Source organism: Onychostruthus taczanowskii, unplaced genomic scaffold (assembly GCF_017590055.1).
Source record: "Onychostruthus taczanowskii isolate IOZ18803 unplaced genomic scaffold, ASM1759005v1 scaffold97, whole genome shotgun sequence".
Taxonomy (NCBI): Eukaryota; Metazoa; Chordata; class Aves; order Passeriformes; family Passeridae; genus Onychostruthus; species Onychostruthus taczanowskii.
In genome coordinates this window covers 1535122-1560904 of record NW_024507768.1, presented here as the reverse complement: position 1 = coordinate 1560904, position 25783 = coordinate 1535122, and the positions used below count along the sequence as shown (strand labels likewise).

Sequence of the window (25783 nt, the reverse complement as noted above, 5' to 3'; positions counted from 1 at the left end):
ACCCGCACCACAAACCCAAAATGAGGATTGCCCTGGGGGAAGGAAATGGGGGTGGCAAGCAGGAAAGCCCACCCTGTTAAATTTGCCATTTGCCTCGCTCCATGCCCGCCCAAATCCCTTCAGCCTCCTCCTGAATCCCAGCGGGCCTCCCCACCTCTTTTCCCGCAGATGCCTCCACGCTAAAGCAGAGGAGCTCGAAGCTCCTGCTGGGTGAGAAAACGCTTTAAAAATATAACATTTAGAGGCGTTCTCCATCTGCGCGCTGCTAATGCGGGTCTCTCACCATAGGTGTGCTGCTCCTGGAGCCTCTGCACGCCCCAGATGAAGGCGCTGGAGGGGAGCTCGCCGGGACAGGGCGAGGAGGAGCCGCCGGGACCGGCCCAGGGGCGCCGGCGGCGGCAGCGGCAGAGGGCGAGCTGCCGACCCAGCCCCTCACCCCGCAGGTATGTGCACAAAAAGCTCCCCCCCAGAGGTTCTTGGGGTGCCGGCAAGGATGGGACACGGACGGCAGTGCCAGGCAAGGGGCACTGAGCATCGTTTTGGAGTGGTGGCAAAATTCTCCTGCAGCCACTGCTCTCAGGCTCGCCAGGAGGAGAGGGAGAAGCTCTGCTGCGGCTTCCAGGGGGAAAAGTTTGGGGGTTCAAAGTCTCTCCCAGCTGGGCGCTGGGCTCTGCACAGCAGCCCCTGTGTCTCCAGGCACTGGTGACCTGTTATCAGCACCAACGAGCAGGGATGCTGCAGAGCTGCCAGACTTCCTGGCGCCCAGGAGTGGGTTTTGGGGTGATAAACCTGTCCCGGTGCACTTTTACGGGGGTCTGCCATCCCCGTGGGGTGCTGTGCTGTGAGATGATGCCTGCCTGGGCTCTGGGTGTGCTGTGGTACTGGAAGAGGCCGGCTCGCAGCGAGGTCCGCTTGGCAGCCAGAGCGAAAAAAAAAAAAAAGGAAGAAAAAAAAAAAAGAAGATAGTGCTGAGGCTGGTGACTCATTGCTGGCTGGAAACGGCTTCGCCGGGTCCTCTGTGGGGCTCTGCGGCGGCGGCAGGAGCGGAGGGGGCGGCTCGCAGAGCGGGACGGGGACGGAGCAGGCTGTGGAGGATGCTCGGGAAGGACCCAGGTCCGGAGCAGCCCCACGGAAGGAGCTGGGGCAGCGTGGGGAGTGGGATGCTGCCGATGCTTCCTGAGTTTCTTTAGCGTTTACCCGGGATTCCCTCCACAGGGAGCAGCAGGCAGAGCTGGCCGGGCTCCCCCCATCTCCGGATGAAGGTAAGGGCAGCCCAGGCGGGGATGGGGTCACAAGGGTGGGTTTTCCACCCTCCCTCCCTGGGCAGCAGGAGGGTGTCCCCTGGCCTGGCAGCACCTGCCTGCAACCCCTTCCAGCCCTGGGACCCCAGCCCCATCCCCTGGATTTGCCTCACCAGCTGCAGCCCACCCTCTGCACTGGATCCTCCTCCCCCTGACCTGGCTCAGTTTAGCTCCAGCTCCCTTAATCCCACAGGGATTTTTGGGGGTACCTGCCACCTGACGTCCCTTGGGAGCCTGCAGGCTGCAGAAGTGCCAGTGGCAGTTTTGGGGGGTCTCTCCTGAAGTGGTGTCAGGCCGGGGAGGGGTCCCTGCTGCCCAGCCCCCAGCAGCCTTTCTGTCCCCAGGCAGGATGAGCAGTCCCCAGGGACACCCAGCTGGGGTTTTGGCCAGGAGCGAGCAGAGCGTGGAGCAAGTCAGCGAGGTGAGAGGGAGGTGACAGTGGGGGACAAACCCTGCCTGGTTCCTTGGGCTCAGGCAAGCCCCCAGCCCCTCTGTGCTGCTCTTCTCGGGGTGCTGTGCAGCACCAGGGAGAGGTTTGCCCCAACAGCAGCTTTGTGCCTCTCAGGAGCCAGGCAGGGCCGTGCAGGAGCAGGCTGTGCACCCTGGGGACAGTGACAGGACTGAAGGAGGTGGGTGAGTCCCCATCTCACATCCTAGCTGGGTCCCCTTAGGGGGAGGTTTGAAGAAGCTGGGGATGAGCTCGGGAACATGTTCTGGTGAGGGTCACCTCCCCTGGTGGGGACATGGGCAAGGGGAGACTGGCCTGGGAGGAGCCAAAGCCCCCCTGATGCTGGGGAAGTTTTGGGATGGTTCCAAAAGAGGGGCAGCACCCCCTGCTAGGACAGGAGGGCAGAGGGAAGAGGGAAGGCCCAGGGAAAGCCCTCATGTGGGTCTCTTGTGGCCCCACTGCCTTCCTGCAGGTGCAGAAACCCTGGAGGAGCCGCTGCTGAGCCTCCCCAGTGAGCTCTCAGTGCTGGACAGGCTTGGCTTGCACAGGTAAGACCAGTGAGCACCTGCATCCCTCTGGGGGTGCAGGACAGGGGGGTCCCAGGGCTCAGAGATTGGACTTTCCTCCTTTTCCATTGCACAAGAGTTGCTGTCCACACAATGGGCACTTGGCTTCCCACTCCTCGTGGTGGCTGGCACCCCTGGGAGCAGAGCAATGCCATTTTCATCATGCAGCCCCCATGATGCCACCATCTCTGACAGCAATTCTCTTTCTGCAGGGTGGCTTTGACCGAGCAGGATCTGGAGGTGAGGGCTGTTGGGGGCCGTGGGTGGGCTGGGGAAAGGGGACACAAGGACAGACACCGTGCTGGCTGTGCCCTGCTCCTTCAGCACCGCAGGCCCCTGGCAGCCACCTCATCAACCCTTTCCCAGAGATGCTTTTGGCAATTGGAGGCAGCTGCATTTCCATGAGCCCGTCCTCTGCGTGCCCGGCAATCCCACAAAGTGCTCTGCAGCTGCCGAAGAGCGCCCTTAGCCGGGGAGGCGGCGGGAGCCTCGCTAATAAAAATAATTTCCCTGCGAGTGCCAGGGCTGAGTCAGGCTCAGCCACCAGCCAGGACCTGCAGCGAGGGCTGGCGTCTGCCTGGCGTGTGCTCCTGCCAGGAGGGCTCAACATTTCCGTGTCTTATCAGCTGCCTGGGGGACGCTCAGCTGCCTGGGGGACGTGTCTCCCCGGGCTGGCATCTCAGGGGACTGTCCCCAGCATGCAGCAGCCTGAGGGTGCTGGGGCAAGGCAAGTGCTAATTGTCTTCAGCACTGCCCTGGTTGGTGGCACGCTGGGAGGTCTGTCTGTGCCTTGGGGACAGCAGCACGTGGCCCTGGTGGCTTCCCTTCTACCTCTCACCCCGCAGGCAGCCTTTGCCCACCTCGCCCTGGCTTTTCGCTGCGACGTGTTCACCCTGCAGCAGCGGGTGCAGGTGGAGAAACGGGCACGGGATGCAGCAGAGGAAAACATCCAGGAGGAGCTGGGGCAGTGCCGGGCTGCCCTGGAGGTAGGTGGGCACCGGGGCAGGGGGCTGGCACGTGCTGGCATCACCCAGCCCCAGAGGGGTTTGGACAACTCAGAGTGCCAGCTCCAGCAGCTCCATCCTTTCCCCCCACAGAGGCTGGGCCGGTCCTGCGCCAATGCAGGCTGCAAGGAGACGCTGCAGCAGCTGCAGCACAACCTGGCCGTGCTGTCAGCAGCCGTTGAGCGGGCAACCAGTGCCGCAGAGAAACTGGGGGCTGTGCACCAGGTGAGTGATGGAGGTGCTACACACAGGCTTGGGGACTCATCCTTGGGCTTGCTGGGGTTTGTCCCTCCTCCTTGACCTCATGTTTGTGCTCAGCAGGGTGCGAGGGATCCATCCAGCTGCCCGGGGAGCGGGCAGGGGATGCACCTGCACTGCCTGGGGGGAGGCACGGGGAGGGACTGGCAGAGAGCTGCTCCTTAGAGACTCAGGGGCCCTGATCCCCCATCCCAACTGGCTGCAGGAGGCCCGGATGAGCCGAGCAGCAGAGGTGATGGTCCAGCACGTGGAGAACCTGAAGCGGCACCACCAGCGGGAGCACGCGGAGCTGGAGGAGATGAAGCGCCTGATCCAGCAGAACTCCCGCAACCGGCAGCTGGCAGAGACCCAGGGTGAGGTGGGCTCTGCCACCGGGGCCTGGGCAGGGCTGGCACCCTGCAGCAACCCTGCAGGGCTCGGTCCTGAGCCCCTCTGGGGGGTCAGTGTGACCTGCACCACAGAGCCAGTGGTGCTGTGAGTTGAGGGCTGCTAGGGGGGAGCAGCTGGTGGCGTGGTGAAGGGAACAGCTGGTGGCAGTTGTGAGGGGACAGTGGAACAGCAGATCAGTGTGGGAGCAGGTGCTGGCAGCCAGAGAGCCATAACCCAGCTGGGAATGCAGGGCAGGGGGGCCCCTGCACAAAAAGGGCTCTGTTCCTGAGCACCAAGTCCCACAGGTGCCACTGTGGGCACGGCACCAGGTCCCCCTGCCTGGGGCACCACCTGTGCCAAGCACAGAGCACATGGCCAGGACAGCTTTCAGTGACAGGGAGCTTTGTGACCTTCTGTCACATCTTAGTGCTGGGGATGATGTAAGGCAGCTTCTCTTTGCTCTCAGATGATGTGGAGCCACGGCTGAGACCTCACCCCCTGAAGAGAACTTTCCAGCAGGTAACTGGTCCCAGTTCAGGAGCCTTGGAGCCACTGCCTCCCCATGCCCTGCTGCCCTCCCTCACCTGGCTGTCCCCACACACCCACCTGTCCCCAAACAATGTCACTGCAGCCAGCTGCTTGCTGCAGGGAAGATCTGCTGGGATGAAACAATGCAGGGGCAGCCTCGGAGAGCTGTTGGTAGTCAGACAGGATGCTCAGCAAGCTGAGGGCTGCCTGTGCAAGAGATCTTAGGCAGATCCTTCTATTGCAGGGTCGTAGTGCAAGACCCTTAGCCTGGGCTGTATCCAACACTGATCCCCCTATAGCTCCAGAGGCAGGGGAGGGGGTCAGGCAGCCCCACCAGCACAGCTTGCAGCAGTAGTGACAGGCACAATCCTCTTGGCTTTGACCTTCCCTGGCTTTCCAGCTTCCCCTCTTAGCTCCAGTGGGAGCTGGCAGTGTCCCGTGGTGTCCCTTGGCTGTGCTGGGGAGGTGATGGGGAAGGAGGAGGTGAGAAGCACAAGGCTCACCCCCAGCCCCTCTGTTGCAGGGCTCTGCCCGCCGCAGGGTCAGCATCGCCGTCATCCCCAAGCAGCTCTTGGTAAGGACCTGCTGGGTGGGGACAGCCAGCAGCTGTGTCCCCAGCCTCGCTGCCACCGCGGCTGCGTGTCCCCACTGATGCTCCCCCCTTGGGTGCCCAGCCAGGTGCCAGCCCTGAGAGCCGAGCAGCCCCCGCAGGTGACCTGGAGCCCGAGGGGGCCCAGCGCTGGCCCAGCACCCAGAGGTAACTGCGCTGGGTGGCCGTGGCACCTGCTGCCACTGGCCCACGTGGCACAGCACTGACCCCGTCCTCTCCCTCCCCAGGAGAGAGCTGGAGCCACAGGGCCAGGACAGCGCCGTGACAGAGAAGCTGGTGGCAGAGGCAGATGGCAGAGGCTCAAGCGCAGGGAACGAGGAGCCGGAGCAGCTTGGGCTGACGTGAGCAGCACCCTGCGTGTGCCCAGCACCCTGCGTGTGCCCAGCATCCCCCCACGGCTGCTGGCCTCTCTGTGGTCCCCAGCACTTGGGCAGGGGGCTGGGGGATTTAGTGGTGGAAGGCTGGGATGTTGCCCATGCCCTCTTCAGGCTTGTTCACTTGGGTTTGTAACAGGGCAGTGAGGTTTGGGGCCGAGTTAAACATCCCCCTTGTCCCCAGATGGGGTGGAGGTGGGATTTGCTCTCCCCCACGGATGACAAGTGTCCCTGGTCACCTTCTCCCCAGGTCCAAGGGGTCTGCAGCATGGGGTGGAGGTGGGATTTGCTCTCCCCCATGGATGACAAGTGTCACCTTTTCCCCAGGTCCAAGGGGTCTGCAGGGGAGCTGTGGCGTCCATGGCTCTTCTTCCCACAGCACTACTGGCTTTTCTTCTGGCTGCTTCTCCTGAGCATCGCCTTCCTCCTCCTCGTCCGTGTCCTGGAGCTGCAGCGGGTGCAGTCTGCAGCATCATCCAAGGCCTAGCTGGACCAGGGAGGGGCAGCTCAGAGGCATCTCTGCTCCTTCCCCACGTCCTAAAACACCAAACCCCTAGAATAATAAAATGGGAGGAAAAATGGGGGAATTGTAATGACGGAGCAGGGGCTAGGATCTAAGGTAGGATCTGTGGCAGGATCTAAGCTATGGTTGGCACCTCCATATAACCAGGGAGCTGCAGAGCTCTCACTGATGCTGTGAGTTGCCTGTTCTCAGCACATCGAGGGGTGCAGATGTGCTCCCACACATCCCCTGTGCTGGGGACAGCCCGGGCTGCCTACGGCCGTGGGTTTCTTTAGACCACATCCCCCTCAGTGCCACCACAGTCCCTGCTGTAATTCACATCTAACGCCCCTTTGCTGCTGCCCGGGGGACGATGCTGGGCTGGAGGACACAGATCGGTGACCAGCCTTTCCCACGGCAGGCTCACAAACAGAGGGAGCTCTTTCCGACCGCTCGGTTTGACACACACGCCCCGTTTCCGTGTCCGCCCCAGCCTCCCGCTGAAACACGGGTGGGTTCCACTGCTCCACCCGGAGCCAGCGGCTTTGCGGGGACCAGCAGAGCCCGGCCGAGCTGCCCCGGTGGGGGTTCAGCACCAGGATCCCCAGGAAGGCTCGGAGGGGCTGCAGATGGAGGCGCCGGGCTGCTCACCCTGCTCGCCGTAGCCGCCGGCAGTGCCACGGGTGACTCAGGGTGACCGACGTGAGCAACGCCCGGTCGCCAGCTCGCCCCGTGCCCCTGAGTCACCGGCCACAGCCTCTGTCAAGTTGTCCCCGTGCGTCACAGCCCCCCGGCCGTGTCACTCGTCCCAGCACACCGCCAATGTCCAGCAGCACCCCGAGAGCACCGCCACCAGAAAACCCAAAAGCACCCGGCCAGCGGCGATCCTCGGTGACCCCCGGGGGCTCCCCCGCCCGCCCCAAGGTACCCTCACCCCGCCGGGACCGTCCCCACACGGGCGAAATGGAAAAATAATCCCCGAAGTTTCCACTCGTGGTCGGGGTCCGGAGCTGGCACTGGGTGGGTCCCCCCCCGTGGGTCCCCCCCCAGACCCTGCCGTGTCCCCAGCACCCTCCTGGCCGGTTTCAGCACAGCGGCACAGTGGGAAGGGTGTGAAGCCGTTTGGTTTCATCACCCGAATTTTTTTTTGTTTGCTCGGCGAAAAGTCTGGTTTCTCACGCAAAAATACAAAAAACCAAAAAAAAAAAAAAACCAAAAAAAAAACCCAGCTGGGGTTGCGCTGTGCCGCTCGTCCCGCCGTTCCTCCGGCGCGACATCCGCAGCGGCACAAAGAGGGGTGGCCCGGGGGCCGCCCCTGTCCCGGCACCGCCCGGCCCGGGTCCCCCCGGCCGCGGGGGAGGGTCGGGCAGGCGAGGGGAGGGGAAGGCCGAGGAGGGGAGGGCAAAGGAGAGGAGGGCCGGGCCGGCAGCTGCTGCTTGCAGAGCCGGAGCTCGTTTCCTGCTCGCTATCGCCCGGCTGCGCCCAGCTCCGGTCCCTCCCCGCGCCCCGGTCCGTGCCTCAGTTTCCCCTTCCGAGGGGCTGTGGAGGTGAGTGGAGGGTGAGGATGGGCAGAGCATCCTGGGCGTGGGGAGGTCAGGGCGCTGCTGCCCCCCGGCCCCGTGTGCCCCCGCTCGGTGCCAGCATCCCGAGCTCCGGTGCCCTCCGCCCGCCCCGCTGCGAGCATCGCTGCGCAAGGCGGGGACGGGGCTGACAAAACCGAGCGGTGATTCCGCCGTGCTGGCGAGGGCTCAGCCCCCCGAACCCGTGTCCTGCTTGTCCCTGGGACACTCCGTGGCAGGGCAGCGCTTTTTCTCCGGCTGACCCCTCCCCGCAGCCCCTCCCGGGGGCAGCGGCGTCCCCCCTGCTCCATCCTCGCTGCTTTTCCCCTCCAGCCGCTGATCTTTGCTGCCCTCGGGACAAAGGGGAAGGAGAGCAGTCCCTGCTCATCCTCCTCCTCCTCCTCCAGGGCTCCCGTGAGTAGGATGGGGAAGAGCTTTGCTAAGCTCCATGAGGGATGCCCTGTGCATCATCTCGGAGATGTCTTTGTCGCAGATGTGTTGGGGTAAAGGAGAAGTAGGAAGAGGAGAATGATGTGGGGTGTGAAACCTGGCCGTGACCAGACTTCCTCTTTTTACCAAAATTCAGCTGCAAGAGGCAGGTCCTTCTGTGGGCTGGTGCTGGGCAGGGGAACAGGCTGAGCAGCAAAAATAGGGGGGCACGTTTGCTCCCCCCCAAGTGTTGTCTGTGCCCAGGGCTCCCCGGGACGTGGCCAGGCTGTGGTGTGTGGATCCCTGGAAAAGCTTAATGCAGGTTTGGTTTGTCCCCTCTCCTCAGCCCTTCCTCCCACAGCTCCATGCTGGGGCCTTGCAAAGCTGGGGTGTGCTCATGCACCCACATCCCTGCCTCACACCAGAGGAGCTGACAGAGCTTCCCCCTCCCTCCAAGGATTAAAACCCACCCAAATCAAGGCAAATTTCTGTGGCATTGACCAGGGTGATCTCCCTGCCCAGTCCCACACCTGGGGTGTTTCTCCTGAGCACAATAACACTTGTAAGGGCTCCCAGTGCCTTCACCCCTTCCTGACACCCTCCCAGCTCAGCTGGTGGCTGAAAGCAAGGCTTTGGCCCAGCTGTTGGGTGGTCACAAGAAACCCTCCATCCACCCCTGGCCTTTCACTGGAGGGGCTCTCCTGGGGTCCAGACCAGCTCAGCAGCCTGGCCTATGGTGTCCAGGCTGGATCCCAGACCTGGAAGAGCCCATCCATGCTGGGAGCCTGGATCCCAGACCCAGGACAGCCTGTCCATCCTGGGAGCCTGGATCCCAAACCCAGGACAGCCCATCCATGGTGGGAGCCTGGATCCCAAACCCAGGACAGCCCATCCATGCTGGGAGCCTGGATCCCAGACCCAGGACAGCCCATCCATGCTGGGAGCCAGCGCAGCAGCAGCGAGCCGATCTGCTGACAATCCTCCCAGCTTTCATCAGCTCTGGAGCTGTGTCCTTTCCCACCCTATTTCCATGTGCCTGGGAACCACGTGAGCTCCCAAGCAGCTTCCCCCACCTTCTCCCAAGAGGATGCTTCTCCTGCAAGGGCAAGAGGGAGACTCTGACCCACAGGGCGGGATGGGGTGTCCCTGCTCCGGGGGTGCCCCCATGTCTCAGACCTGGCTGATGTCCCCACAGACATTTCTGCAGCCAACCAAAGCTGACATGAGATGAGTCAGGGCTGGCTGCAACCCCCCCTCCTCCCTGCTGCTTGCAGGAACAGTGTTAGGGGAAAAAATGCAAGAGGCTTTGATGGAAGGAGCAGAGCCAGAGGCAGCCTAGCACAGGCTGTGCCCTCCTCCACTGCCTCTGGCCTTTGTGGGCTGGAAGCTGGGGTTTTGTATCAAGCCTGCAGGAACTGAGCTTTCCTAGGAGTTTCTGACCTTGCTTGCAGTTCTCAAGGGGGTTTGAGTGTGCCAGAGAGCTGGCAGGATAATCCTCTCTGTAGGAAACTGTGTAACACAAGGCTTGTTGTTCTGCCTCCTCTGAGCCTCCCTGCCGGAGCGTAGGGGCTGCAGAGCTTTCCCAGGCAGCACGCTGCCCCTGGCATCCCATCCAGTGGGAATCAAGGCCGAGATGGGCTTTTTCCAGAGCCAGGAGCTGCTGAGGCTGGAGTAGATGCTCCCAGCCTGAGCACTGCCTTTGCCCATCACCCTGGGGCTGCTGAGGTGGCCCTGGAGGTGCCAGAGCAGTGACTGGAGCTGCTGGGGGACAGCCCATCTGCACGGGGCAGCCAGCTCTGCCTGGGCAGCCTCCCTGGCACGAGGATGGGTGGGAGCACCGCAAACTCCCTGGGGAGGTTCCCAGCGCTGCCTCAGTTTCCCCAGCCACATCCTGTGTCGTTAGCAGCGCTCAGAGGAGGAGCAGAACTCTGTCCTCAGCTCTCACAGGCCTGTCGTGAGTGCACGGGCCATGTCCTCTGTCCCCACGCTGCCACTCCAGTGTGTGCCAGCCCCTGCTGTGCCCCGCTGGGTGCCTTGTCCTACGTCTGCCCAGGAAGGAAGGGGTTAAAATGCCCGGATTTCCTGAGTGTGATGCTGGAAGGGAAGGTGACCTGCAGAAGTGATTGGAGGGAAGGTGACCTGCAGAACTGCTTTGCAAAGCACAAGGGGGTTTTTTTGTTTGGTTTTTATTTTTTTGGGTTTTTTTTTTTTTTTTTTTTTTTTGCAAGTTCTGCTGTCGGGAAAGTCCTGAGCGAGGCTGAACCAGAAATCCAGCCAGAATACGGCCTTTCCAGCCAAAATTTAAGCGCTTAAGTAACTCCTTTCTCCGCACACCCCCAGCCCCCTCCTCCTGCGGGCTGCCTAATTTATTCACGACATCCTTGTCCCACTGCCACTTTCCGGGTGCTGCCACGTGCCCACGGTGACACTCGGCGGCCGGAGGGCAAAGAGCTGCGGTTCAAAGGTGGAAGCTCTGCGTCTTCCCGAGCTTTTCCAGAGGATCCTCCTTGGCAGCCCCTTGTCTCTGCCGTGTCTCTGCTGGGCTGGGGGAGCCTTTCACAGCCCTGGGCTTGGCCACAGTGGCTGGAAAAGGCAAAATTTTGTTCTTGGTGCTCGGGATGGCAAGAAAGAGGACACAGGCTGGTGCTCAGGGCAGTGTTGGGAGAGAGAAGTGAGGGGAACTGGTTCCCTGGGAGAAGCCAGGGGTAGGGGGTTTTGGGAGGCTTAGGGGGAAATGTGCTGTACCCTTTCTCTCACAGCTTCTGTGGCACGATGGGGCTGCTTGTAGGGTGATTTGACTTTTATTTGATTTCCTCACCGGTGCTTCCTCTGTGCTAATCTGCTTCCACCCACTGCAGGAGTGGTAGAAGGGGAGGTGGGGGAAAAGGTCATCCCATTCCAGCTGGGGGATGGATCCAACCCCGCTCCCTCTGGCCATGGGGCTGGGCCTGCTGGTTCCTGCAGCAGCTGTGTGGCTGATTCCTAAAGCCAGGAGCTCCCTCCCATCCCCCCCAGTGAGGCCGAGGCTGCAGAGGAAGGAAGTGGTGTCTTCTCTCCAAAACTCGCTCTGCTCTTGGCTGTTGCAGGTACCTGCTGCATGGAGGAAGCCACTCACTGCAGCCTCAGCCCTCCCCATCCCCTGCCCTGGTGACACCGTGGTTTTCTGAGGGCAGTGGCAGGGTGACACCGTGGCTCTCTGGGTGCAGCATCCGGGGACAGTTCCATCGCTGCTGCCACAAAGTGCCAATTTTGGCAGCGCCGTCACCACCCAGCGGCACCTGCAGCTGCGAAACCTGGCACTGAGACGCCAGGTCTGGTACGGGATGTGTTTTGGGGTGGGGATCCAGGAGGGTCCCCTCCCTGCTGACCTCTGCTGTCCCTCTGCCAGGCCCCTGGGTGACACGGGATGAGCGTGCCGGCCGACGAGCCGGGCAACCCGGCCCATGCCATCTTTGAGAGGTTCCTGCGTGCCGGGGAGTGCCGGGAGGTGCTGGGCTGCTTCCTGGAGCTCTGCCAGCAGCTGGGGCTGCAGGGCAGTGGGCTGCAGCTCTACCACGGCCTCAAGGCTGCCCTCAACTACTGGAATGCCAAGGCCCTGTGGAGCAAGCTGGATAAGAAGGCTGGGCACAAGGACTACAACCAGGGCACAGCCTGTGCTGGCACCAAGGTAACCGGGGTGTGGGGTGAGGGGTTTGGGTCTCTCCCTGCCCTGTGTCCTTGTCTTGGGTGAGAACATCCCCTGGGACACTCTGGCTCTCATCCCAGGAGGATGCAGGATGTGCCAGGCGGGAGGTTGATGGAGTTTAATGGGACAGGATGTTAATTAGCACTGCTCAGCTCCCCGTGGCATGATGCCACCTCAGTGCCACCCAGCCAGCAGCGTCCTTCCTCCTCCCAGCTGCCTCTCACTGGGGACATCCCATGGCAGGGCTGAGGGAACTGTCAAGCCCTTTCTGGGAGATAGGAGCATGCCAAGTAGGATGTCCCCTAGGGGATATAACCCTAACCCCGTCCCACAGGTGATGGCTTTTGTCCTGCCTGCTGTGCCCCGTTGTCCCATCCCTGTGCAGAAGCTGTCAGGAGACCAAACCCAGTCAGGGCTGCAGCAGACCTGCACCTTATCTCACCCAACGCTGTAATTGCTGCCATTGCCCCGGGTGAAGGCAAGGTTCAGGGGGTGGGGGGCACGCAGTTTGCAGGGAGAATCAGGCAGAACAAGGGAATCTGAGGAGGGCCAGATCCTCACCCAGCAGGCGGGGAGGTGCCGGGGGGTTCACCCCAACCCTGCTTGGGGGCTGCCCACCCTCCTGAGTGCCGTGCCGTGCCGTGGCAGTGCCTGGTGGTGGGCGCTGGCCCCTGCGGGCTGCGGGCGGCCATCGAGCTGGCGCTGCTGGGTGCCCGCGTGGTGCTGCTGGAGAAGCGCGACTCCTTCTCCCGCAACAACGTCCTGCACCTCTGGCCCTTCACCATCCACGACCTGCGCGCGCTGGGCGCCAAGAAGTTCTACGGGCGCTTCTGCACCGGCACGCTGGACCACATCAGTGAGTTTTAAGGGGGGCCCAGGCTGGCTGTGGGGAGTCCCAGCAGTCAGGGGGGCAGCCCTGAGGTTCTCCCTCCCTTCCCAGGTATCCGGCAGCTCCAGCTGATCCTGCTGAAGGTGGCTTTGCTTCTGGGGGTGGAGGTGCACACCAATGTGCGGTTCGAGGGGCTTGTTCCCCCCACGGGCAAGGCAGGTATGGTATCTCTGCAGGGTGGGTGGCATTCCTGGGGACAAGGACAGGGCTGTGGGTGGTCACTCTGATCCTCCCAGTCGCTCTGCTAGCCCAGGGCATGTCTTTTTGTGGGGAATGAGATGCAGCTCCCTGGGGACCAGCACGTTGATGACCACCCCTCTCCCTGCAGGTGGCTGGCAGGCTGTGCTGCAGCCCAGCTCCTCTCCCCTCACCCACTACGAGTTCAACGTCCTCATCTCAGCTGGCGGTGGCAAATTTGTCCCTGAAGGTGACAACAGGTGTCCCTGGGACCCCAGGACCAATATGGGGGGCTGGGTGGGGGCTCACGCCTCTCCCCTCCCGCAGGGTTCAAGCGGAAGGAGACGCGTGGGAAGTTGGCCATTGGCATCACCACCAACTTCATCAACCGCCACAGCCGGGCCGAGGTGGAGGTGGCTGAGATCAGCGGCGTGGCCCGGATCTACAACCAGAAGTTCTTCCAGAACCTCTACAACAAAACGGGTCAGTGGTCCTGTGGTCCCAACCCTCACATGTGGGGTGTTGGGGGCTCCTGCCCCTCCTGAGGGAGCTGGAGGCTCAGCCCCAGGATGTCCCCAGTAATGGGGTGCATGTCCCCACGTGGTGCCCCATTGCAGGGGACGTTTGGTGTCTGAGCCCAGTGCTGGGACACCCTGTGGCCTTGGCTCAGCCCCTTCCCTATCACCAGGCATTGACCTGGAAAACATCGTGTACTACAAGGATGACACTCATTACTTCGTCATGACGGCCAAGAAGCAGAGCCTGCTCAAGAAGGGGGTCATCCTCCAGGTGAGAAGGGCAGGATCTGACCCTGGGATCTCACATCAATGGGCAGCTGAAAGCCTTGCAAGTGGGATGCAAATTGTGGATGCTGGTTTGACTGCCTGGGGTGGTAGGGGCTGCAGCAGCTGTCGCCTGTTCCACAGGGAAAAATCCTTCCAGGACACTGAGAGCGCAGTGGCACAGCTGCACCCTAGAGCTGTGGGACAAACCTTGGGCTGAGGGACAAACATCACCTCCCACATCCCAGTCAGCTTCACCCCATCCCCACAGGACAAAGCGGACATCGAGAGCCTCCTGGCCCCGGACAACGTGAACCGGGATGCCCTCCTTAGCTATGCCAAAGAAGCTGCCAACTTCTCCACCAACTACTGCCTGCCCGAACTGGAGTTTGCCCTCAACCACCGGGACCTGCCTGACGTTGACATGTTTGACTTCACCTGCATGACGCGCTCGGAGAACGCGGCGCTGGTGCGGGAGCACAACGGGAGCCGTGTGCTCCTGGGGCTGGTGGGCGACTGCCTGGTGGAGGTGAGAGCTTCCCCCTCATGTCCCCATTTCCCTCTCCTTGCAAGATGCATTGGTTGCAATATATTTCCCCCACCAAGTGCTTCTCATCCCAGTTGCCCAGTGCGCTCCATCCTTGGGCAGGCTCCCAGCAGTGGCATGTTTTGGGGAGGTTATCCCCTTCTCCAGCCCCACCGGAGATTTGGGGTTGGTTCAGGATGGAGGAGCAGCCCAGCTGTCCCCAAACCCAGCTGCGCTGGCTGGGGAGGAGATGGCCACCCCTCCTCTCCGTGCGTGTCCTGCCGCCGCTCCCTCTTTCATCCCTGGCCAAGCCTGACAGCTGCCAGCCTCCTCCCAGCTGCCCCGACCAGCCATGCAACTCCAGTTGCAGCTCTGCCTTTCCCTCTGCAGCCCTTCTGGCCGCTGGGCACCGGGGTGGCCAGGGGCTTCCTCGCCGCCTTCGACGCAGCGTGGATGGTGCGGCGGTGGGCGGCCGGGACGCCCCCGCTGGAGGTGCTGGCCGAGAGGTGAGTGTCCCCACCCCGCTGGGCAGGGTCTGGAGCACGTGGGGATGGCAGCAGTGACACCAGCTTTGTCCCTTGCACCCAGGGAGAGCATCTACCAGCGCCTTTCGCAGACATCCCCGGACAACACCAACAAGAACGTCAGTCAGTACGGCATCGACCCGGCCACGCGCTACCCCAACATCAACCTGCAGGCCATCAAAGCCAGCCAGGTACCTGGCCAGGTCCTGCCGTGGGACAGCCAGCCAGCACAGCCTCCCTGGCTGTCAGGGTGACACTAATTTACCCAGTCCCCTGTCCCCAAAGGGTGTGAGACTGAAGCTGTTAGCGCACAGGACATTGGATGTGTTGCTCATTGTGGATGGCAGAGGGTTCTGGAGGGTTTTGGGGAGGTGTCCAGGTGTCCCCTTTGCCAGGGCCACTTCCTGCATGGTGTCATTGGTGGTGACCCACCACTGGCATGTCCCCATTGGCAGGTCAAGGACCTCTACCTCGTGGGCATGGTGGAGGTGGACCACAAGAGGAAGAGCGACAACCGGCTCAGCACGGGTAGGAGCAACCAGTCCTGCCCCATCCCTTCCAGCAGCCCATGCCCAAGTGGCTACTGCCCTGGTTTTCCTCCCCATCCTTGTTTCTTGCACCCTGGCCTGTGTCCAGCAGGCTGTGCTGGTGACACCAATGGTTTCTATCCCCTCTGCTTGTGGGGACACAGGCCCCTGCTGCCTTCTGGGGAGGAGGCTGTGTCCCTCCAGGCTGCACAGATGTTGAGCCATGAAATATTGACAGATGCTTTCTCAACATAGTCATTGAGACTGCTGGGGATGGCTATGGGGGACAGAGGGGTGTCTCAGGTTGCTCCCATGGGATCCATTTCCTCTTAAATCATGAAGTCTGAGGCAGGAGGTGGACTGGGGGGGTGTCCCCTGTCTCTGCCTCCCCAGTGGCCCCTGGAGCTGTGTGTGAAGAGCTGCTGAGCTGGTGCCAGGCCAGCACAGCTGGATACCCTGGCGTGGCCGTGACCAACTTCAGCACCTCCTGGACCAGCGGCTTGGCCCTCTGTGCCCTCATCCACCGCTTCCGCCCCGACCTGCTGTGAGTGCCTGGGAGCCCCCAGAACCCTCCACCCTGCCCAGCCCACCCTGATGGCAGCCGTGTCTCCCCACAGGGACTTTGACTCTGTGGACCCCCAGGATGCCATTCAGACCCACCAGATGGTGCTGGACGTGGCAGAGCAGGAGCTGGGCATCCAGCCTGTCCTCTCCAGTGCTGAGATGGCCACCTTGACAGAGCCTGACTGCCTGGACCTCATCACCTACCTTAGCCACTTCTATCAAATTTTTGGGACCTCTCCAGGTGTGAGATTTTGGGGGGATTTGTTCCATCCTGAGCTGCACTGGGGCTGGCTGGGTGCTCTCCTCTTTGCTGGGTGGGTCCCACCAAAATGGCCATGTCCTGTGCAGAGGTGGAGGTCAGCAAGAAGCCACTGTCTCCCCCTGGCACACGAGGGGCCATCCTCTTCCTCAGCAAGCTGCAGAAGAGCCGGAACCTGGCACACAAACGTACCCAGGTGAGGGACCCCCAGCCACACCCTCATGGCACACCAAAACCCTGTCACACTCCCCACCCTGACCGCCCCCTTTGGGTTTGCAGGACGGTGCCCAGAAGGACAGTGAGGCCAAGAGGAGCCGCAGGGACGCTGAGGTGGGTCTGCCCCAGGTGCCCCAAGGGGGCCCTGCTGGGGTGCAGCTGTCCTGGGGGGAGAGTGGGGGGCTGACCCTGCCCTTGGGTCACTTGTAGCTGGACACGGGGCTGGATGGAGACACTCCGGACAGTGCCCACGAGCTGCCACAAGCCACCGTGATGGACCCAGGGCAGGTTGGTCCTTGTGTCACCTTGGGATGGAGCGTCCAGCTCAGGGCAGGGGGGCACCATGAGGGCACCAGGGGCTGGCAGGGCCAAGCCAAGGGCCGGGACCAGAGCTGCACAAGCGAACGCCCACAGGTTCCCAGCTCCTCCCTGCCTGTTTCCTGACCCAACTGGTTTTCCGGAGCCAAGATTGCCACTCCCTCACCCATCCCGAGCGCCCAGACCCAGCGCTGCGAGAGGGGCAAAGCCCTGCCCGTGCCCCCATGGCTGCTGGCACAGCCACGGGGCAGGGTGGGTGCCAGTCCCCCGCTGCCAGCCCTGCCTGTCCTCTCCCCCCGCAGCCACCGAGGGACAGGACGGGGGAGAACAGCGACGCCTGCTACTTCTGCGGGCGCCGTGTGTACATCGTGGAGCGGGCCAGCGCCGAGGGACGCTTCTTCCACCGCGGCTGCTTCCAGTGCCGGCGCTGCGGGGCCACGCTGCGCCTGGGCGACTACGCCTTCGACGAGGAGGATGGTGAGGCAGCTTTTGGGGTGAGGGAATGCTTGGGGCACGGCTTCTCCACCTTGCAGGTTGTCGTATGAGTTCACCCCCCTCCCTGCTCTCCCCTCAGGTAATTTTTACTGCTCGCTGCACTACCCCAATCCAGCCAGCATGGATCTGCCCCGGGATGAGGCTTCAGCGCTGCCTGATGGGGTAAATCACCCTAAAGCCCTGTAGGTGATGGAGGAAAGGCTGAATGTTTAGGGGGGTGGTTGGGTGTGGCCCTGTGCTGCATCACCCCTCTGCTCTGCTCTGCTGTAGGATGCTGATGCTGCTGCTGCCCACCCGCCCTCAGATGCTGGAAGGTCGAGTGTGTCCCCCATGGAGTGGGCACCCAGTCCACCTGAGCCCACCCCAGCAGCCCCACAGGCAGGGGAAGAGCCTGGGGACGTTGAGGACACTGCGGATACTGGTGACATGGAGGAGCAGGAGCTGCTGGCACAGCCTGGGGGGGATGTGAGGGAAGAGGAGGTTCCCAGAGTAGAACCCCAAGGGACAGCAGAGGAGGGTGAGGAGAGCGGAGGCAGGAGGAAGATCGTCCTTACACCGCTGGAGAAGCTCAGTCTGTCCACGCTGAACCTCACCAGTGAAGCAGAGCCCGAGCCTCCAGTGAAGCCAGCTCGTCTGCGGCTCCCAGCAGCACCCGAGGCCCTCCCTGCCCTGCGGCGGGGACAAGGCGCCTGGGAGGAGGAGGAGGAGGAGGAGGAGAAAATTGACATGGAGAAAGGTAGGTGGTACAAACTGGAGTGTCCAGATGAGCAAAGCTCTCAGTCCCTGCTGGACCCTACTGTATCCCACATCTTGCTCATGAGGAACCAGCCTGAAACAGATCTTTTCTTGGGCAGATTTGGAGGACAGTGACAGCGAGGAGGGCGAGGAAGAGGAGGAGGAGGGGAAAGAGGAGGAGCAGGACACAGGCCTTGGCATCGTGAAAGAGTTGGTGAGGATTTTCCCCAAGTGATGGTGGCACCACCAGCACAGGTGGCAGCTGGGGCTCTTGCTCCTCTCACAGAGGCATCAGGTCTGGCTCAGCTGTGGCTGCCAAGGCAGGAGGTGCCTGATGCAGGGACTGACCCCCCTGCCCGTGCCACCATCCTTTCACAGTACCCAGACCCCAGGGAAGAGGAAAAATTCCCCACCTGGAAGCGCACATTGGCCCGCCGGGCCAGGGAGTCCCAGATGAAGAGGTTCTGCAAAGCCCAGGTAACCCCAGAGGGGAGAGCCAGGTCCCCAGCGTGGCACTGCGCCCTGTCCCTTCTGTCCTGCTGCTGGTGGCCACGTGCTGGCAGGTGCTGGCCTGCAGGTGAGTGCTGCCCTTCTCTTACAGGCCATCCAGAGGCGGCTGGAGGAGATCGAGGTGACGTTCCGGGAGCTGGAGCAGCAGGGCATCAAGCTGGAGAAGTTACTCCGGGATGAGAATGGTAAAGCCAGGGTGGACAGAGCACTGTGACCCTGCAGTGAGGGTCTGCATCCCACTGACCATTCCCCTGTCCTGCAGAGAGCCTGGCTGACCAGCAGACACAGTGGACAAACCAGCTGCTGTACCTGGTCCAGAAGAAGAACAATCTGATGAGCGAGGAGTCGGACCTGATGATCGCGTGAGCCTTGGGGGATGCTCCCTGGTCGCTGTGGGGGCTCAGCTCACCCCAATCCCCTGCCAAGCCAGTAGCCAGCACACCCTTTTCCTTCCCACAGGGTGCAGGAACTGAAGCTGGAGGAGCAGCAGTGTCAGCTTGACGAGAAGCTCCGGAGCTACATGAACAAGGAGGGTGAGTGCCAGCACGTGCCAGGAAGAGGATCCCTTTGCACGGTGCAGGGAGCAGGTCAGGGCTTGTGGCCTTCCCACCTCTACTCTGGCCCCTTGCTCCCACAGATGCCCTGAAGACACCTGAGGATGAGAAGGCTGAGCAGGACATCCTGAAGCAGCTGGTGGAGGTGGTGAATAAGCGGAATGTCCTCATCCAGCTGCAGGAGGAGAAGCGGCTCAGTGAGCTGCGGGCTTGACCCGCACGGCCCCGGGGCCACCAGGTCCTCCCCAGGGACCAGCAGAGTGTGAGTGAGTGAGTCCTGGGCTGAGCACCACCCTGAGCTACCTCTGGAGGTGGCAATGCCCCAGGTGCCAGCAGCTGCTACAGCAAATCCAGCTCCCTGCTTGCCAAATCTGTCTCGGAGGGGCCAGACCCGCTGGTGGATGCCCATGTGAGAAGCACTCAGCCTTGGGGGCTGAGAGGGCATCCTGTGCATGGCTGGAGTGCCTTTGCCTTGTGCTGCCTGGAAAACAAGACTTGCAGGGGATTGCAAAAGGGGGCTGTGGTGGCTCCCAGCAGCAAGGAGGGACTGGCCACCAGAGGCAGATGCCATTTGTGCAGGGGCACCTTCAGGAATGGTCCCTCGAAGCCACCCTGGGACATCCTTCCCAGCTGAGGGCATCCATGCCCATCTGGACTGTTCATCTCAAGGGACATCTGGCTGTACAAGTTGGGGCCAGTGACAGACAGACTGGGCTGGTTCAGCTGCTCTGCACCACTGCTTTTGGATGCCACGTCCATGCTGTCCCCAGCTGCTGCAGGAAACCAGGGTCAGAACCCTACCGTGAAGCCCCCGGGCCAGGGAAGGGCTTTTTGTCCAGGAGCTCCCATGGGAATTGTGCTCAGGACGAGGACAAGGGACACCAGTGGCTGTGCCCTCCTTGCCCCTTTGGGATTTCTTCTGCTTGGCAATGCCACGCTGGCCTTAGATGCCCCTGGAGTCCCTGGCTGTTGCCTCTGTGGCCAAATGGTGCTCATGGCAGCCCAGATGTGTTGGGATGGGGGTCCCAGGCGTAGGTTCCTCTCTTAGCAACACCACCCTGTGCTCAGCCCTCATCCTGCCATTCCCCTCAGCACCTCCTCCAACCCTCCCTGTGTTTGTAGCAGCCCTACAACCCTGCTGCAAACCCCCTCCCTTCAAATAAAGCCCCCCTGACCGGGTGCCAAAGATTAAAATATTGCCTTTATTTTCCATCAGTCAGGACTGGTTGCCAGAACAGCCACCAGTGTAAACTTTGAGGCCACCCCAGGCAAGGGGAGCCTCAGTGTCTCAAGCCTTCCAGCCAGGCCAGTGGGTCCCTCCATGTACAAAAGAGTGTATTTAAAAAGACATCAATAAAAATATGCCTCCATTGTGGTTCTCACAGGGGTCAATGCAATAAATCTACCCCAAAAACCTTCATTTCACCCAGAGGCAGCTGCCAAATCTGCACTACTGCATTGGCTGCAGTGCTGCTCGACTAAGACCTGAAGTCAGCTAAAAACAAGGATGAAAAAGGGGACGTGGTGTGGGCAAGGGGACACTGTGGGACACCCAGAGCCTCAGCTCAGCCTTCACTGGGACGCTCCTGCAGGGCCCGCAGCACCATCCACATCTGGTCCTCGGTGCCGTGCAGCATCTTCACCTCCATGGTGTGGAACAGGTGCAGGCCGGTGGTGAGGACGAGGACGCCAAGGGCGAGGAAGGCCAGCAGGCAGAAGGAGAGCTTGGGGAAGGGCTGCTCTGTGCCCAGTCCAGCCAGTGTGGCCAGTGCAGCTGCAGCCTGGAGCAGCAGCAGCAGCAGGGCCAGCACGGCCATCCTGCCCGAGGAGTAGCGCTGCCGCCGCGCCGCCTGCAGCCCCACGCCCACCTCTGTCCGTGCCTCTGTCACCACGTCTGCCAGTGCCAGGTCTGTGGGGACAGCGGCCCTCAGCAGGGTGGGACCCCCACGTACCATCCCTACACCCCCTCATAGCACCCCAATACCCTTCTCCCCATCCCCAGTGCTCTGCAGCCCTCCACAAGCAGCACCACAACATCCCCAAAGAGCTCCATCCAACTCCACCAGCCCCCAGCACACAGCAGATGCTGGCAGCAGCCCCCTGACTCACCAGCTGTGCCGAGGGTGGCACCTGCAGGCTGTCCCTGCCTCTGGATGTGCAGTGTTGCCATCACAGCTTCATGGTCTGAGAAGGGGATGTCCACGCCTGGGGCTCGCCCCGTGGTGGTCTTCAGCTCTTCACACTTCACCGTGAAGCTGGAGATGGCCTGGGGGAGGGGACAAGGGGGTCACAGCAGTGCCTCACCCCCAGCACTCACAGCTGGCGGGCAGACACTCCTGTTACCCTGTAGAGGATGCAGTCAGCGTAGTTACCTTGTAGAGGATGTAGTCAATGCGGATGCCCAGCGGGAAGGGCAGCAGCTCTGCCTTGTCAGTGAAGCAGTTGTCAGGGACAAGGGTGCAGCCGTTCTTACAGCCCTGAGACAAGAGCCTGGCTGAGCTGGGGGCTCTTGGTGTGCCCTGGCACCCCTCTCAGCCCCTCAGCTCACCTCAAAGTGCATGGCCTCAGCAAAGGCGTCCTGCAGCCCCGTCCAGCCACGCAGCAGCCGGATGCCCACATCTTCAGGGTGCATGTTCAGGTCCCCTCCCAGCAGCACCACATCTGCTGCCTTTGAGGTGTGTCTGTGGGGACAGGGGTGGCTGTCCTTGCCTGCCCTGCCTGGCACCCGACTGGAGTGACTGGGACCTGCCCAGTGCTGCTCCACCTTATTCCTGACTGGGACTGGTGTAAATGGGAGCTCTCTGCAGTGCAAGCCCCAGGGGCAGGGGTGACCTGGGGGCTTGCAGGGGGACACCCCACGGCTGCTCACCGGATGAACTGTGCCAGCTCCCAGGCCTGCACCAGGCGGTGGGGCAGGTAGGCGTCCTTGTCCCGGCAGTACTCGGCGTGCAGCTGGAGAGAGAGGGAAAGCAAAGGGGCTGTGACTCCTGCCCTGCTCCCAGGCTCCCTGCAAACCCACCCAACCCCTCCAAACAGCCCCTGCCAACACCTCTGTCTTTATTTCACCCCCACTCGGGAGAGCATGGGATGCTCACCCCAGTGCACAACCAAGTTAGGGGTCCCTGCCCCAAGCAATATTTTATTAAATCAGTGCATAGTCCAGGGCAGAGGGTGGAGAGCAGGGTTAAAGCAAGGGAACAGTAAAACAGGAGTATGGCCACTCATTCCCCTCCTCCCCATTGTTCCCCCCATGCTGGGCTCCTCCCTGGGTTGCTCACGTGGGTGACGTAGACGTTGAAGATGATCCCTGAGATCTTCATAATGACGAGACCGACGGACTTGCCGCAGAACCAGTCCCCGTGCTGGAGCTGCCCAAGGGGAAAAAGGGCAGGTCAGGGCTACCGAGGCTCTGTGGGGATGGACACCATGGTGCCACGTGCCCCCCACCCCACTTACCATGTAGGGGTACCCATTCAGTGAGTACTGGTAGAGGAGCGTGTCCAGAATGGGGAACCTGGAGAAGACGCAGAGGCCACTGCCGATCACCCCACTGTGGAGGGAAGAAGCACAGTGAGGAGACCCCAAAACCTCTGCCTCGCCCTAGCCCCAGGTTCCCGGATCCCAGTGTGCTCCTGTGGGCACTCCACTGCCCAGGCATGGGGTGTCCCACAGCAACAGAGGACCTGTAGCAATCTCTGCACAGACAATCCCCCACAGACAGCCCCGGGGGGCTGACCTTGCCCTTCTCACCTGCGGAAGTAATGGGAGAAGGGATAACAGCCTGCTAGTTTCACCTTCAGGTCACTGTAGTCCTGCTCGCTCCACACCTGGAGGACAGACGGACAGGCTGAGAACAGTCATGCCCATCTCCCAGGCTGGGAATGGGCGCTTGGCTCCAACTGCCCTCACCTCCTGGAGCAGCACCAGGTCAAAGCCCTCCTGGCGCAGCGTGTCCCCGATGAGCCGGACGCGCTGCTGCCGCCGCTTGCTCAGGTAGCGGATGGCCCTGCCAGGGAAGGGTGACAGTCAAAGCCTGGTGGGGACAGGGTCATGAGGGCTCTTGGGGCCATTGTGACCCGAAATGAGGGAGAGAAACAGGGCTCCAGTACCAGCAGAAGCAAATGGGAAAGATGGCAAGGGGAAAGGGCTGTGTGAGGACATAGGGACAAGATGCAGGGAGGCTGTTTGGGGACAGCTTCTCCTGCCTGCAGAATTGAGGCAGCTTGGGGTGCAAATGGGGCGTTTTTCTGGGGCTAACAAGCACGGAAGGGACGGGAGGCACTACCCAGCCAAGCACCTCATGACCCTCTGGGGCAGAGAGAGTGGTGTGACCCCAAAATGAAGGGGCCACAAAGTTAACCCCAAGGTGGGACCCCTCCCCCCATTGTGGTGCCCCTATCTCCACACACAGCCTGGCACGGACCTGGCCAAGCCTGGACTCACCAGCAGTTGAGGTTGAAGACACGGAGGCGCAGGGTGGGCTCTCCCTCCATCCCGGCTCTGTGGGGTCAGTGGGCAGCGCCGGGCAGAGCGGGGACCTGCAGGGAGCGGGCAGGAGTGGGAGCCAGTGCAGGCTGCAGGACAGAGCCAAGGAGCCAGGCTGGGAAGGCGGAAGGGCTGAGCCGAGGCAAAGGAAGGAAGGAAAAATGCTTGGGGTGCTCCAGGGCCTTTCCTGCACACAAGGACCACCCCGAACCCTAAACTGTCCCCGTACAGGGACCCATGTACCCAAAGCACCCATGGGACCCTACATCCAGTGGCTGGGGACACCGGTGGGCCAGGGATGGGCTACAGGGCTCAAGCCCTCTGCCTTGTCAGTGAGTTGTGCTCCAGGATGGACTTTCATCCTGGGTTCAAAGTGGAGCTGCGATGCACGGCCACGGAACACAATCACGCACCTCCCCACTCGGGAAGCCCACGGATCCTTCTCGGGACCCCAAACCCCGGCGGAGCCAGCAGCTCCGGAGCAGCCCCAGCTCTCCGCCAGCTCCGCTTCCCCCCTGCCTGACCCCGTGCGATTGTCTAATTTCCGGTTTAGAAGCTAAAAAGAGCAGCCCCGGAGCTCCAGGACAGCGGTGCGGGCAGCCGAGCTCTGCCTGCCCCGGCGGGATTCCCCGGCGGGCTCATCCCGTTCCTGAGCCGCGTTAATTAATGCCGGCGGCTGCCAGCGAGGCCGAGCCCCCGGGGGCGCTCCCCGCTCCCCGAGGGCTGCGGGACGGCAGCGGGACAGCGGCAACAGGTGGAGCGGGGACAGGAGAGCGGGGACACAGGAGAGCGGGGACACAGGAAACAGGAGAGCGGGGACGGGAGCGGGACAAGCGGGCAAGCGGAGCAGTAGGAGGAGCGGAGCTACAGGAAGAGCGGAGCCGCAAGACGAGCGGGGGCGGCAGCGGGGAACCGGAGGAGCTGCAGGAGGAGCGGGGAGGGCACCGGAGCAACAGGCGGAGCGGGGCCGGGAGCAGCGGGGCCGGGAGGAACGGAGCCGGGAGGAGCAGGACCGGGAGCAGCGGGACCGAGAGCAGCGGGATCGGGAGGAACGGGACCGGGAGGAGCAGGACCGGGAGCAGCGGGACCGAGAGCAGCGGGATCGGATGGAACGGGACCGTGAGGAGCACGACCGGGAGCAGCGGGGCCGGGAGGAGCAGGACCGGGAGCAGCGGGGCCGGGAGCAGCGGGGCCGAGAGCAGCGGGGCCGAGAGCGGACCTGCGGCGGGCCGGGAGCGGCGCGGGGCCGCGGGACTACGCGTCCCGGCAGGCAGCGGAGCGGGGCGGAAGGGGCAGGACCGGGACCGGGGCCGGGGGGGTGAATGGGGCCGGGAAGGGTGGAGGGAACCCGGGCGGGTGTGGTGGGTGTAACGGGGTGGGATGGGTGTAACGGGGCGCGCCGGCGGTGCGGAAGGGGAGGGATGGGGTGCGGGGGGGATAGCGGGGTGCGGGTGGCTCGCAGGACGGGGGAAGCGGCTGCTGGTGAAACACGAGTGTCCCTGAGTGGAGGATGGGGTGTGTGACCAACAGCTGAGACACCGCGAGCAGGGCTTGGAGGGGTGGTGGTGAGCGGTGGGACAGAGCATCCCCTCCGGCACCCTGTGGTGGAGGGTGCGACCCCCTAAAAGTGTTCCTGAACCCAGGGATGCCGCGGGGAAGCATCCGCCATGGCCAACCCAACTTTTCCCAAGCAAATCCTGCAGCAGTGATGCAAACTAGAGCAAAACACAGCAGGATGCAGCATCCTGGTACCCAGAATTGGGGTCCCAGCCAAGGGGTTACATGGGACATGGCACCTCTCATAGTCCTGACTGTCGAAGGAAATCCCAAGAAATAAAATATGAACTTCAGAAGTGCTTGAGCCAACCCATGAACAAATAATTTTAATGGTTTTTTTTCAGCAGACCGTAGTTTTCTCGGAGCTCCACAGTCTCCTCTCTTTGAAGTTGGACAGATACAGTAAACACAACAAATATATGATACAACCCATCACAGCTGGATTAAAAAAATACACAAAAAATATAATACATAAAAAAAAATGGATTTTTAACATTGTGGACTGACGCAGCTCTAAAAATGGTGATTGTAACCCTGGTAAGCTTTACAAAGTCTTTAAAAAAATAAAACAGTACTTCATGTGAAATTCATAAATACACTGGAGGCGAACGGAGGGGCTGGGGGAGTTGAGAAAGTGTCTCTGGGATCATGACTAAACCCCAGCCAGGGCTGCTGGGGGCAGCAGTCTGTGTGCGTGGGGTGCAGGGTGAGCCCTGGGCTCGGTGCAGGCAGGAGGGAGGGAGGGATGGAGGCACAAACCGGTCCAGTTAACAAAGAGCTTCGTCCCCCAGCAGGGCTGGGAGTGGGCACACGCCTGTGGTTTATGGTGGGGGAGTTTTGAGTTTTCATTCCCAGAGTTTTAGATCAGTGAGTGAAACAGAAGGAAAAAAAAAAAAACAGAAAAACAAACCCCAAAAACCTACAAAACAACAAACAAACATGCTACATATGAGAACTTGGCCAGAGAGGCCCAGCACAGCCCTGGCATGGTTTGCCAGTGCCTGGCCTTGGATTTTTCCCTCTCTCTTTCCC

At 61.9% G+C, this 25783-nt stretch overlaps 4 protein-coding genes across 9 annotated transcripts; 3 read left to right on the top strand and 1 right to left on the bottom strand.

Moving 5' to 3' along the window:
- Window positions 1–321: 321 nt before the first annotated feature.
- Window positions 322–6037, top strand: LOC121347948 (inositol 1,4,5-triphosphate receptor associated 2-like). The gene is made up of 12 exons (XM_041427007.1): window positions 322–443; window positions 1216–1262; window positions 2222–2297; window positions 2528–2555; window positions 3161–3301; window positions 3413–3544; window positions 3783–3930; window positions 4413–4465; window positions 4998–5048; window positions 5149–5231; window positions 5312–5425; window positions 5786–6037. Exons 1-12 carry the CDS (start codon window positions 322–324, stop codon window positions 5943–5945), a joined length of 1155 nt encoding a protein of 384 aa, XP_041282941.1. The 3' UTR covers window positions 5946–6037.
- A 448-nt stretch (window positions 6038–6485) lies between these two features.
- MICAL1 (microtubule associated monooxygenase, calponin and LIM domain containing 1) lies at window positions 6486–19742 on the top strand. Of its 2 annotated transcripts, none has more exons than XM_041427050.1 (26): window positions 6486–6884; window positions 11035–11264; window positions 11337–11615; window positions 12282–12489; window positions 12574–12681; window positions 12851–12949; window positions 13027–13182; window positions 13388–13488; window positions 13753–14010; window positions 14398–14513; window positions 14596–14722; window positions 14987–15059; window positions 15452–15602; window positions 15676–15863; window positions 15971–16077; window positions 16161–16211; window positions 16308–16385; window positions 16718–16892; window positions 16990–17072; window positions 17181–17646; window positions 17765–17859; window positions 18024–18122; window positions 18247–18340; window positions 18418–18517; window positions 18615–18688; window positions 18793–19742. In XM_041427050.1, the coding sequence occupies exons 3-26, from the start codon at window positions 11355–11357 to the stop codon at window positions 18921–18923; spliced, it is 3399 nt and encodes a 1132-aa protein (XP_041282984.1). In that variant the 5' UTR covers window positions 6486–6884; window positions 11035–11264; window positions 11337–11354; the 3' UTR covers window positions 18924–19742. The 2 variants fall into 2 exon arrangements, with proteins under 2 accessions (XP_041282984.1, XP_041282983.1); XM_041427049.1 differs by lacking the exon at window positions 6486–6884 and adding an exon at window positions 7372–7507 and having other exon boundaries at window positions 11035–11259.
- Window positions 19743–19890: 148 nt separating this feature from the next.
- Window positions 19891–24473, bottom strand: SMPD2 (sphingomyelin phosphodiesterase 2). Of its 5 annotated transcripts, none has more exons than XM_041427054.1 (11): window positions 24414–24473; window positions 23153–23326; window positions 22619–22715; window positions 22460–22536; window positions 22166–22259; window positions 21988–22077; window positions 21579–21661; window positions 21258–21390; window positions 21082–21186; window positions 20819–20975; window positions 19891–20618 (listed from the first exon to the last, which is right to left on the bottom strand). In XM_041427054.1, the coding sequence occupies exons 2-11, from the start codon at window positions 23200–23202 to the stop codon at window positions 20275–20277; spliced, it is 1230 nt and encodes a 409-aa protein (XP_041282988.1). In that variant the 5' UTR covers window positions 23203–23326; window positions 24414–24473; the 3' UTR covers window positions 19891–20274. The 5 variants fall into 5 exon arrangements, with proteins under 5 accessions (XP_041282988.1, XP_041282989.1, XP_041282987.1 ...); XM_041427055.1 differs by having other exon boundaries at window positions 23153–23247; window positions 24414–24467; XM_041427053.1 differs by lacking the exon at window positions 24414–24473 and adding an exon at window positions 23608–23946.
- LOC121347947 (glutactin-like) lies at window positions 23449–25337 on the top strand. The gene is made up of 3 exons (XM_041427006.1): window positions 23449–23481; window positions 23878–24313; window positions 25096–25337. The coding sequence occupies exons 1-3, from the start codon at window positions 23449–23451 to the stop codon at window positions 25155–25157; spliced, it is 531 nt and encodes a 176-aa protein (XP_041282940.1). The 3' UTR covers window positions 25158–25337.
- Window positions 25338–25783: the final 446 nt, after the last annotated feature.

Coding starts and splice junctions, on each gene's coding strand:
- LOC121347948 (XM_041427007.1), top strand. CDS start 322: ATGAAGGCGCTGGAGGGGAGCTCGCCGGGACAGGGCGAGGAGGAGCCG. Junction 3,931..4,412: donor GCAGCTGGCAGAGACCCAGG/GTGAGGTGGGCT, acceptor CTTTGCTCTCAG/ATGATGTGGAGCCACGGCTG. Junction 5,049..5,148: donor TCATCCCCAAGCAGCTCTTG/GTAAGGACCTGC, acceptor TTGGGTGCCCAG/CCAGGTGCCAGCCCTGAGAG.
- MICAL1 (XM_041427050.1), top strand. CDS start 11,355: ATGAGCGTGCCGGCCGACGAGCCGGGCAACCCGGCCCATGCCATCTTT. Junction 14,514..14,595: donor CTGGAGGTGCTGGCCGAGAG/GTGAGTGTCCCC, acceptor CCTTGCACCCAG/GGAGAGCATCTACCAGCGCC. Junction 17,647..17,764: donor GAAAATTGACATGGAGAAAG/GTAGGTGGTACA, acceptor TTTCTTGGGCAG/ATTTGGAGGACAGTGACAGC.
- SMPD2 (XM_041427054.1), bottom strand. CDS start 23,202: ATGGAGGGAGAGCCCACCCTGCGCCTCCGTGTCTTCAACCTCAACTGC. Junction 21,662..21,987: donor TCAACGTCTACGTCACCCAC/GTGAGCAACCCA, acceptor CTCTCTCTCCAG/CTGCACGCCGAGTACTGCCG. Junction 20,976..21,081: donor TTGACTACATCCTCTACAAG/GTAACTACGCTG, acceptor CCCCTCCCCCAG/GCCATCTCCAGCTTCACGGT.
- LOC121347947 (XM_041427006.1), top strand. CDS start 23,449: ATGGGACCCTACATCCAGTGGCTGGGGACACCG. Junction 23,482..23,877: donor TCCAGTGGCTGGGGACACCG/GTGGGCCAGGGA, acceptor GGCGGCTGCCAG/CGAGGCCGAGCCCCCGGGGG. Junction 24,314..25,095: donor GGATCGGATGGAACGGGACC/GTGAGGAGCACG, acceptor GTTTTTTTTCAG/CAGACCGTAGTTTTCTCGGA.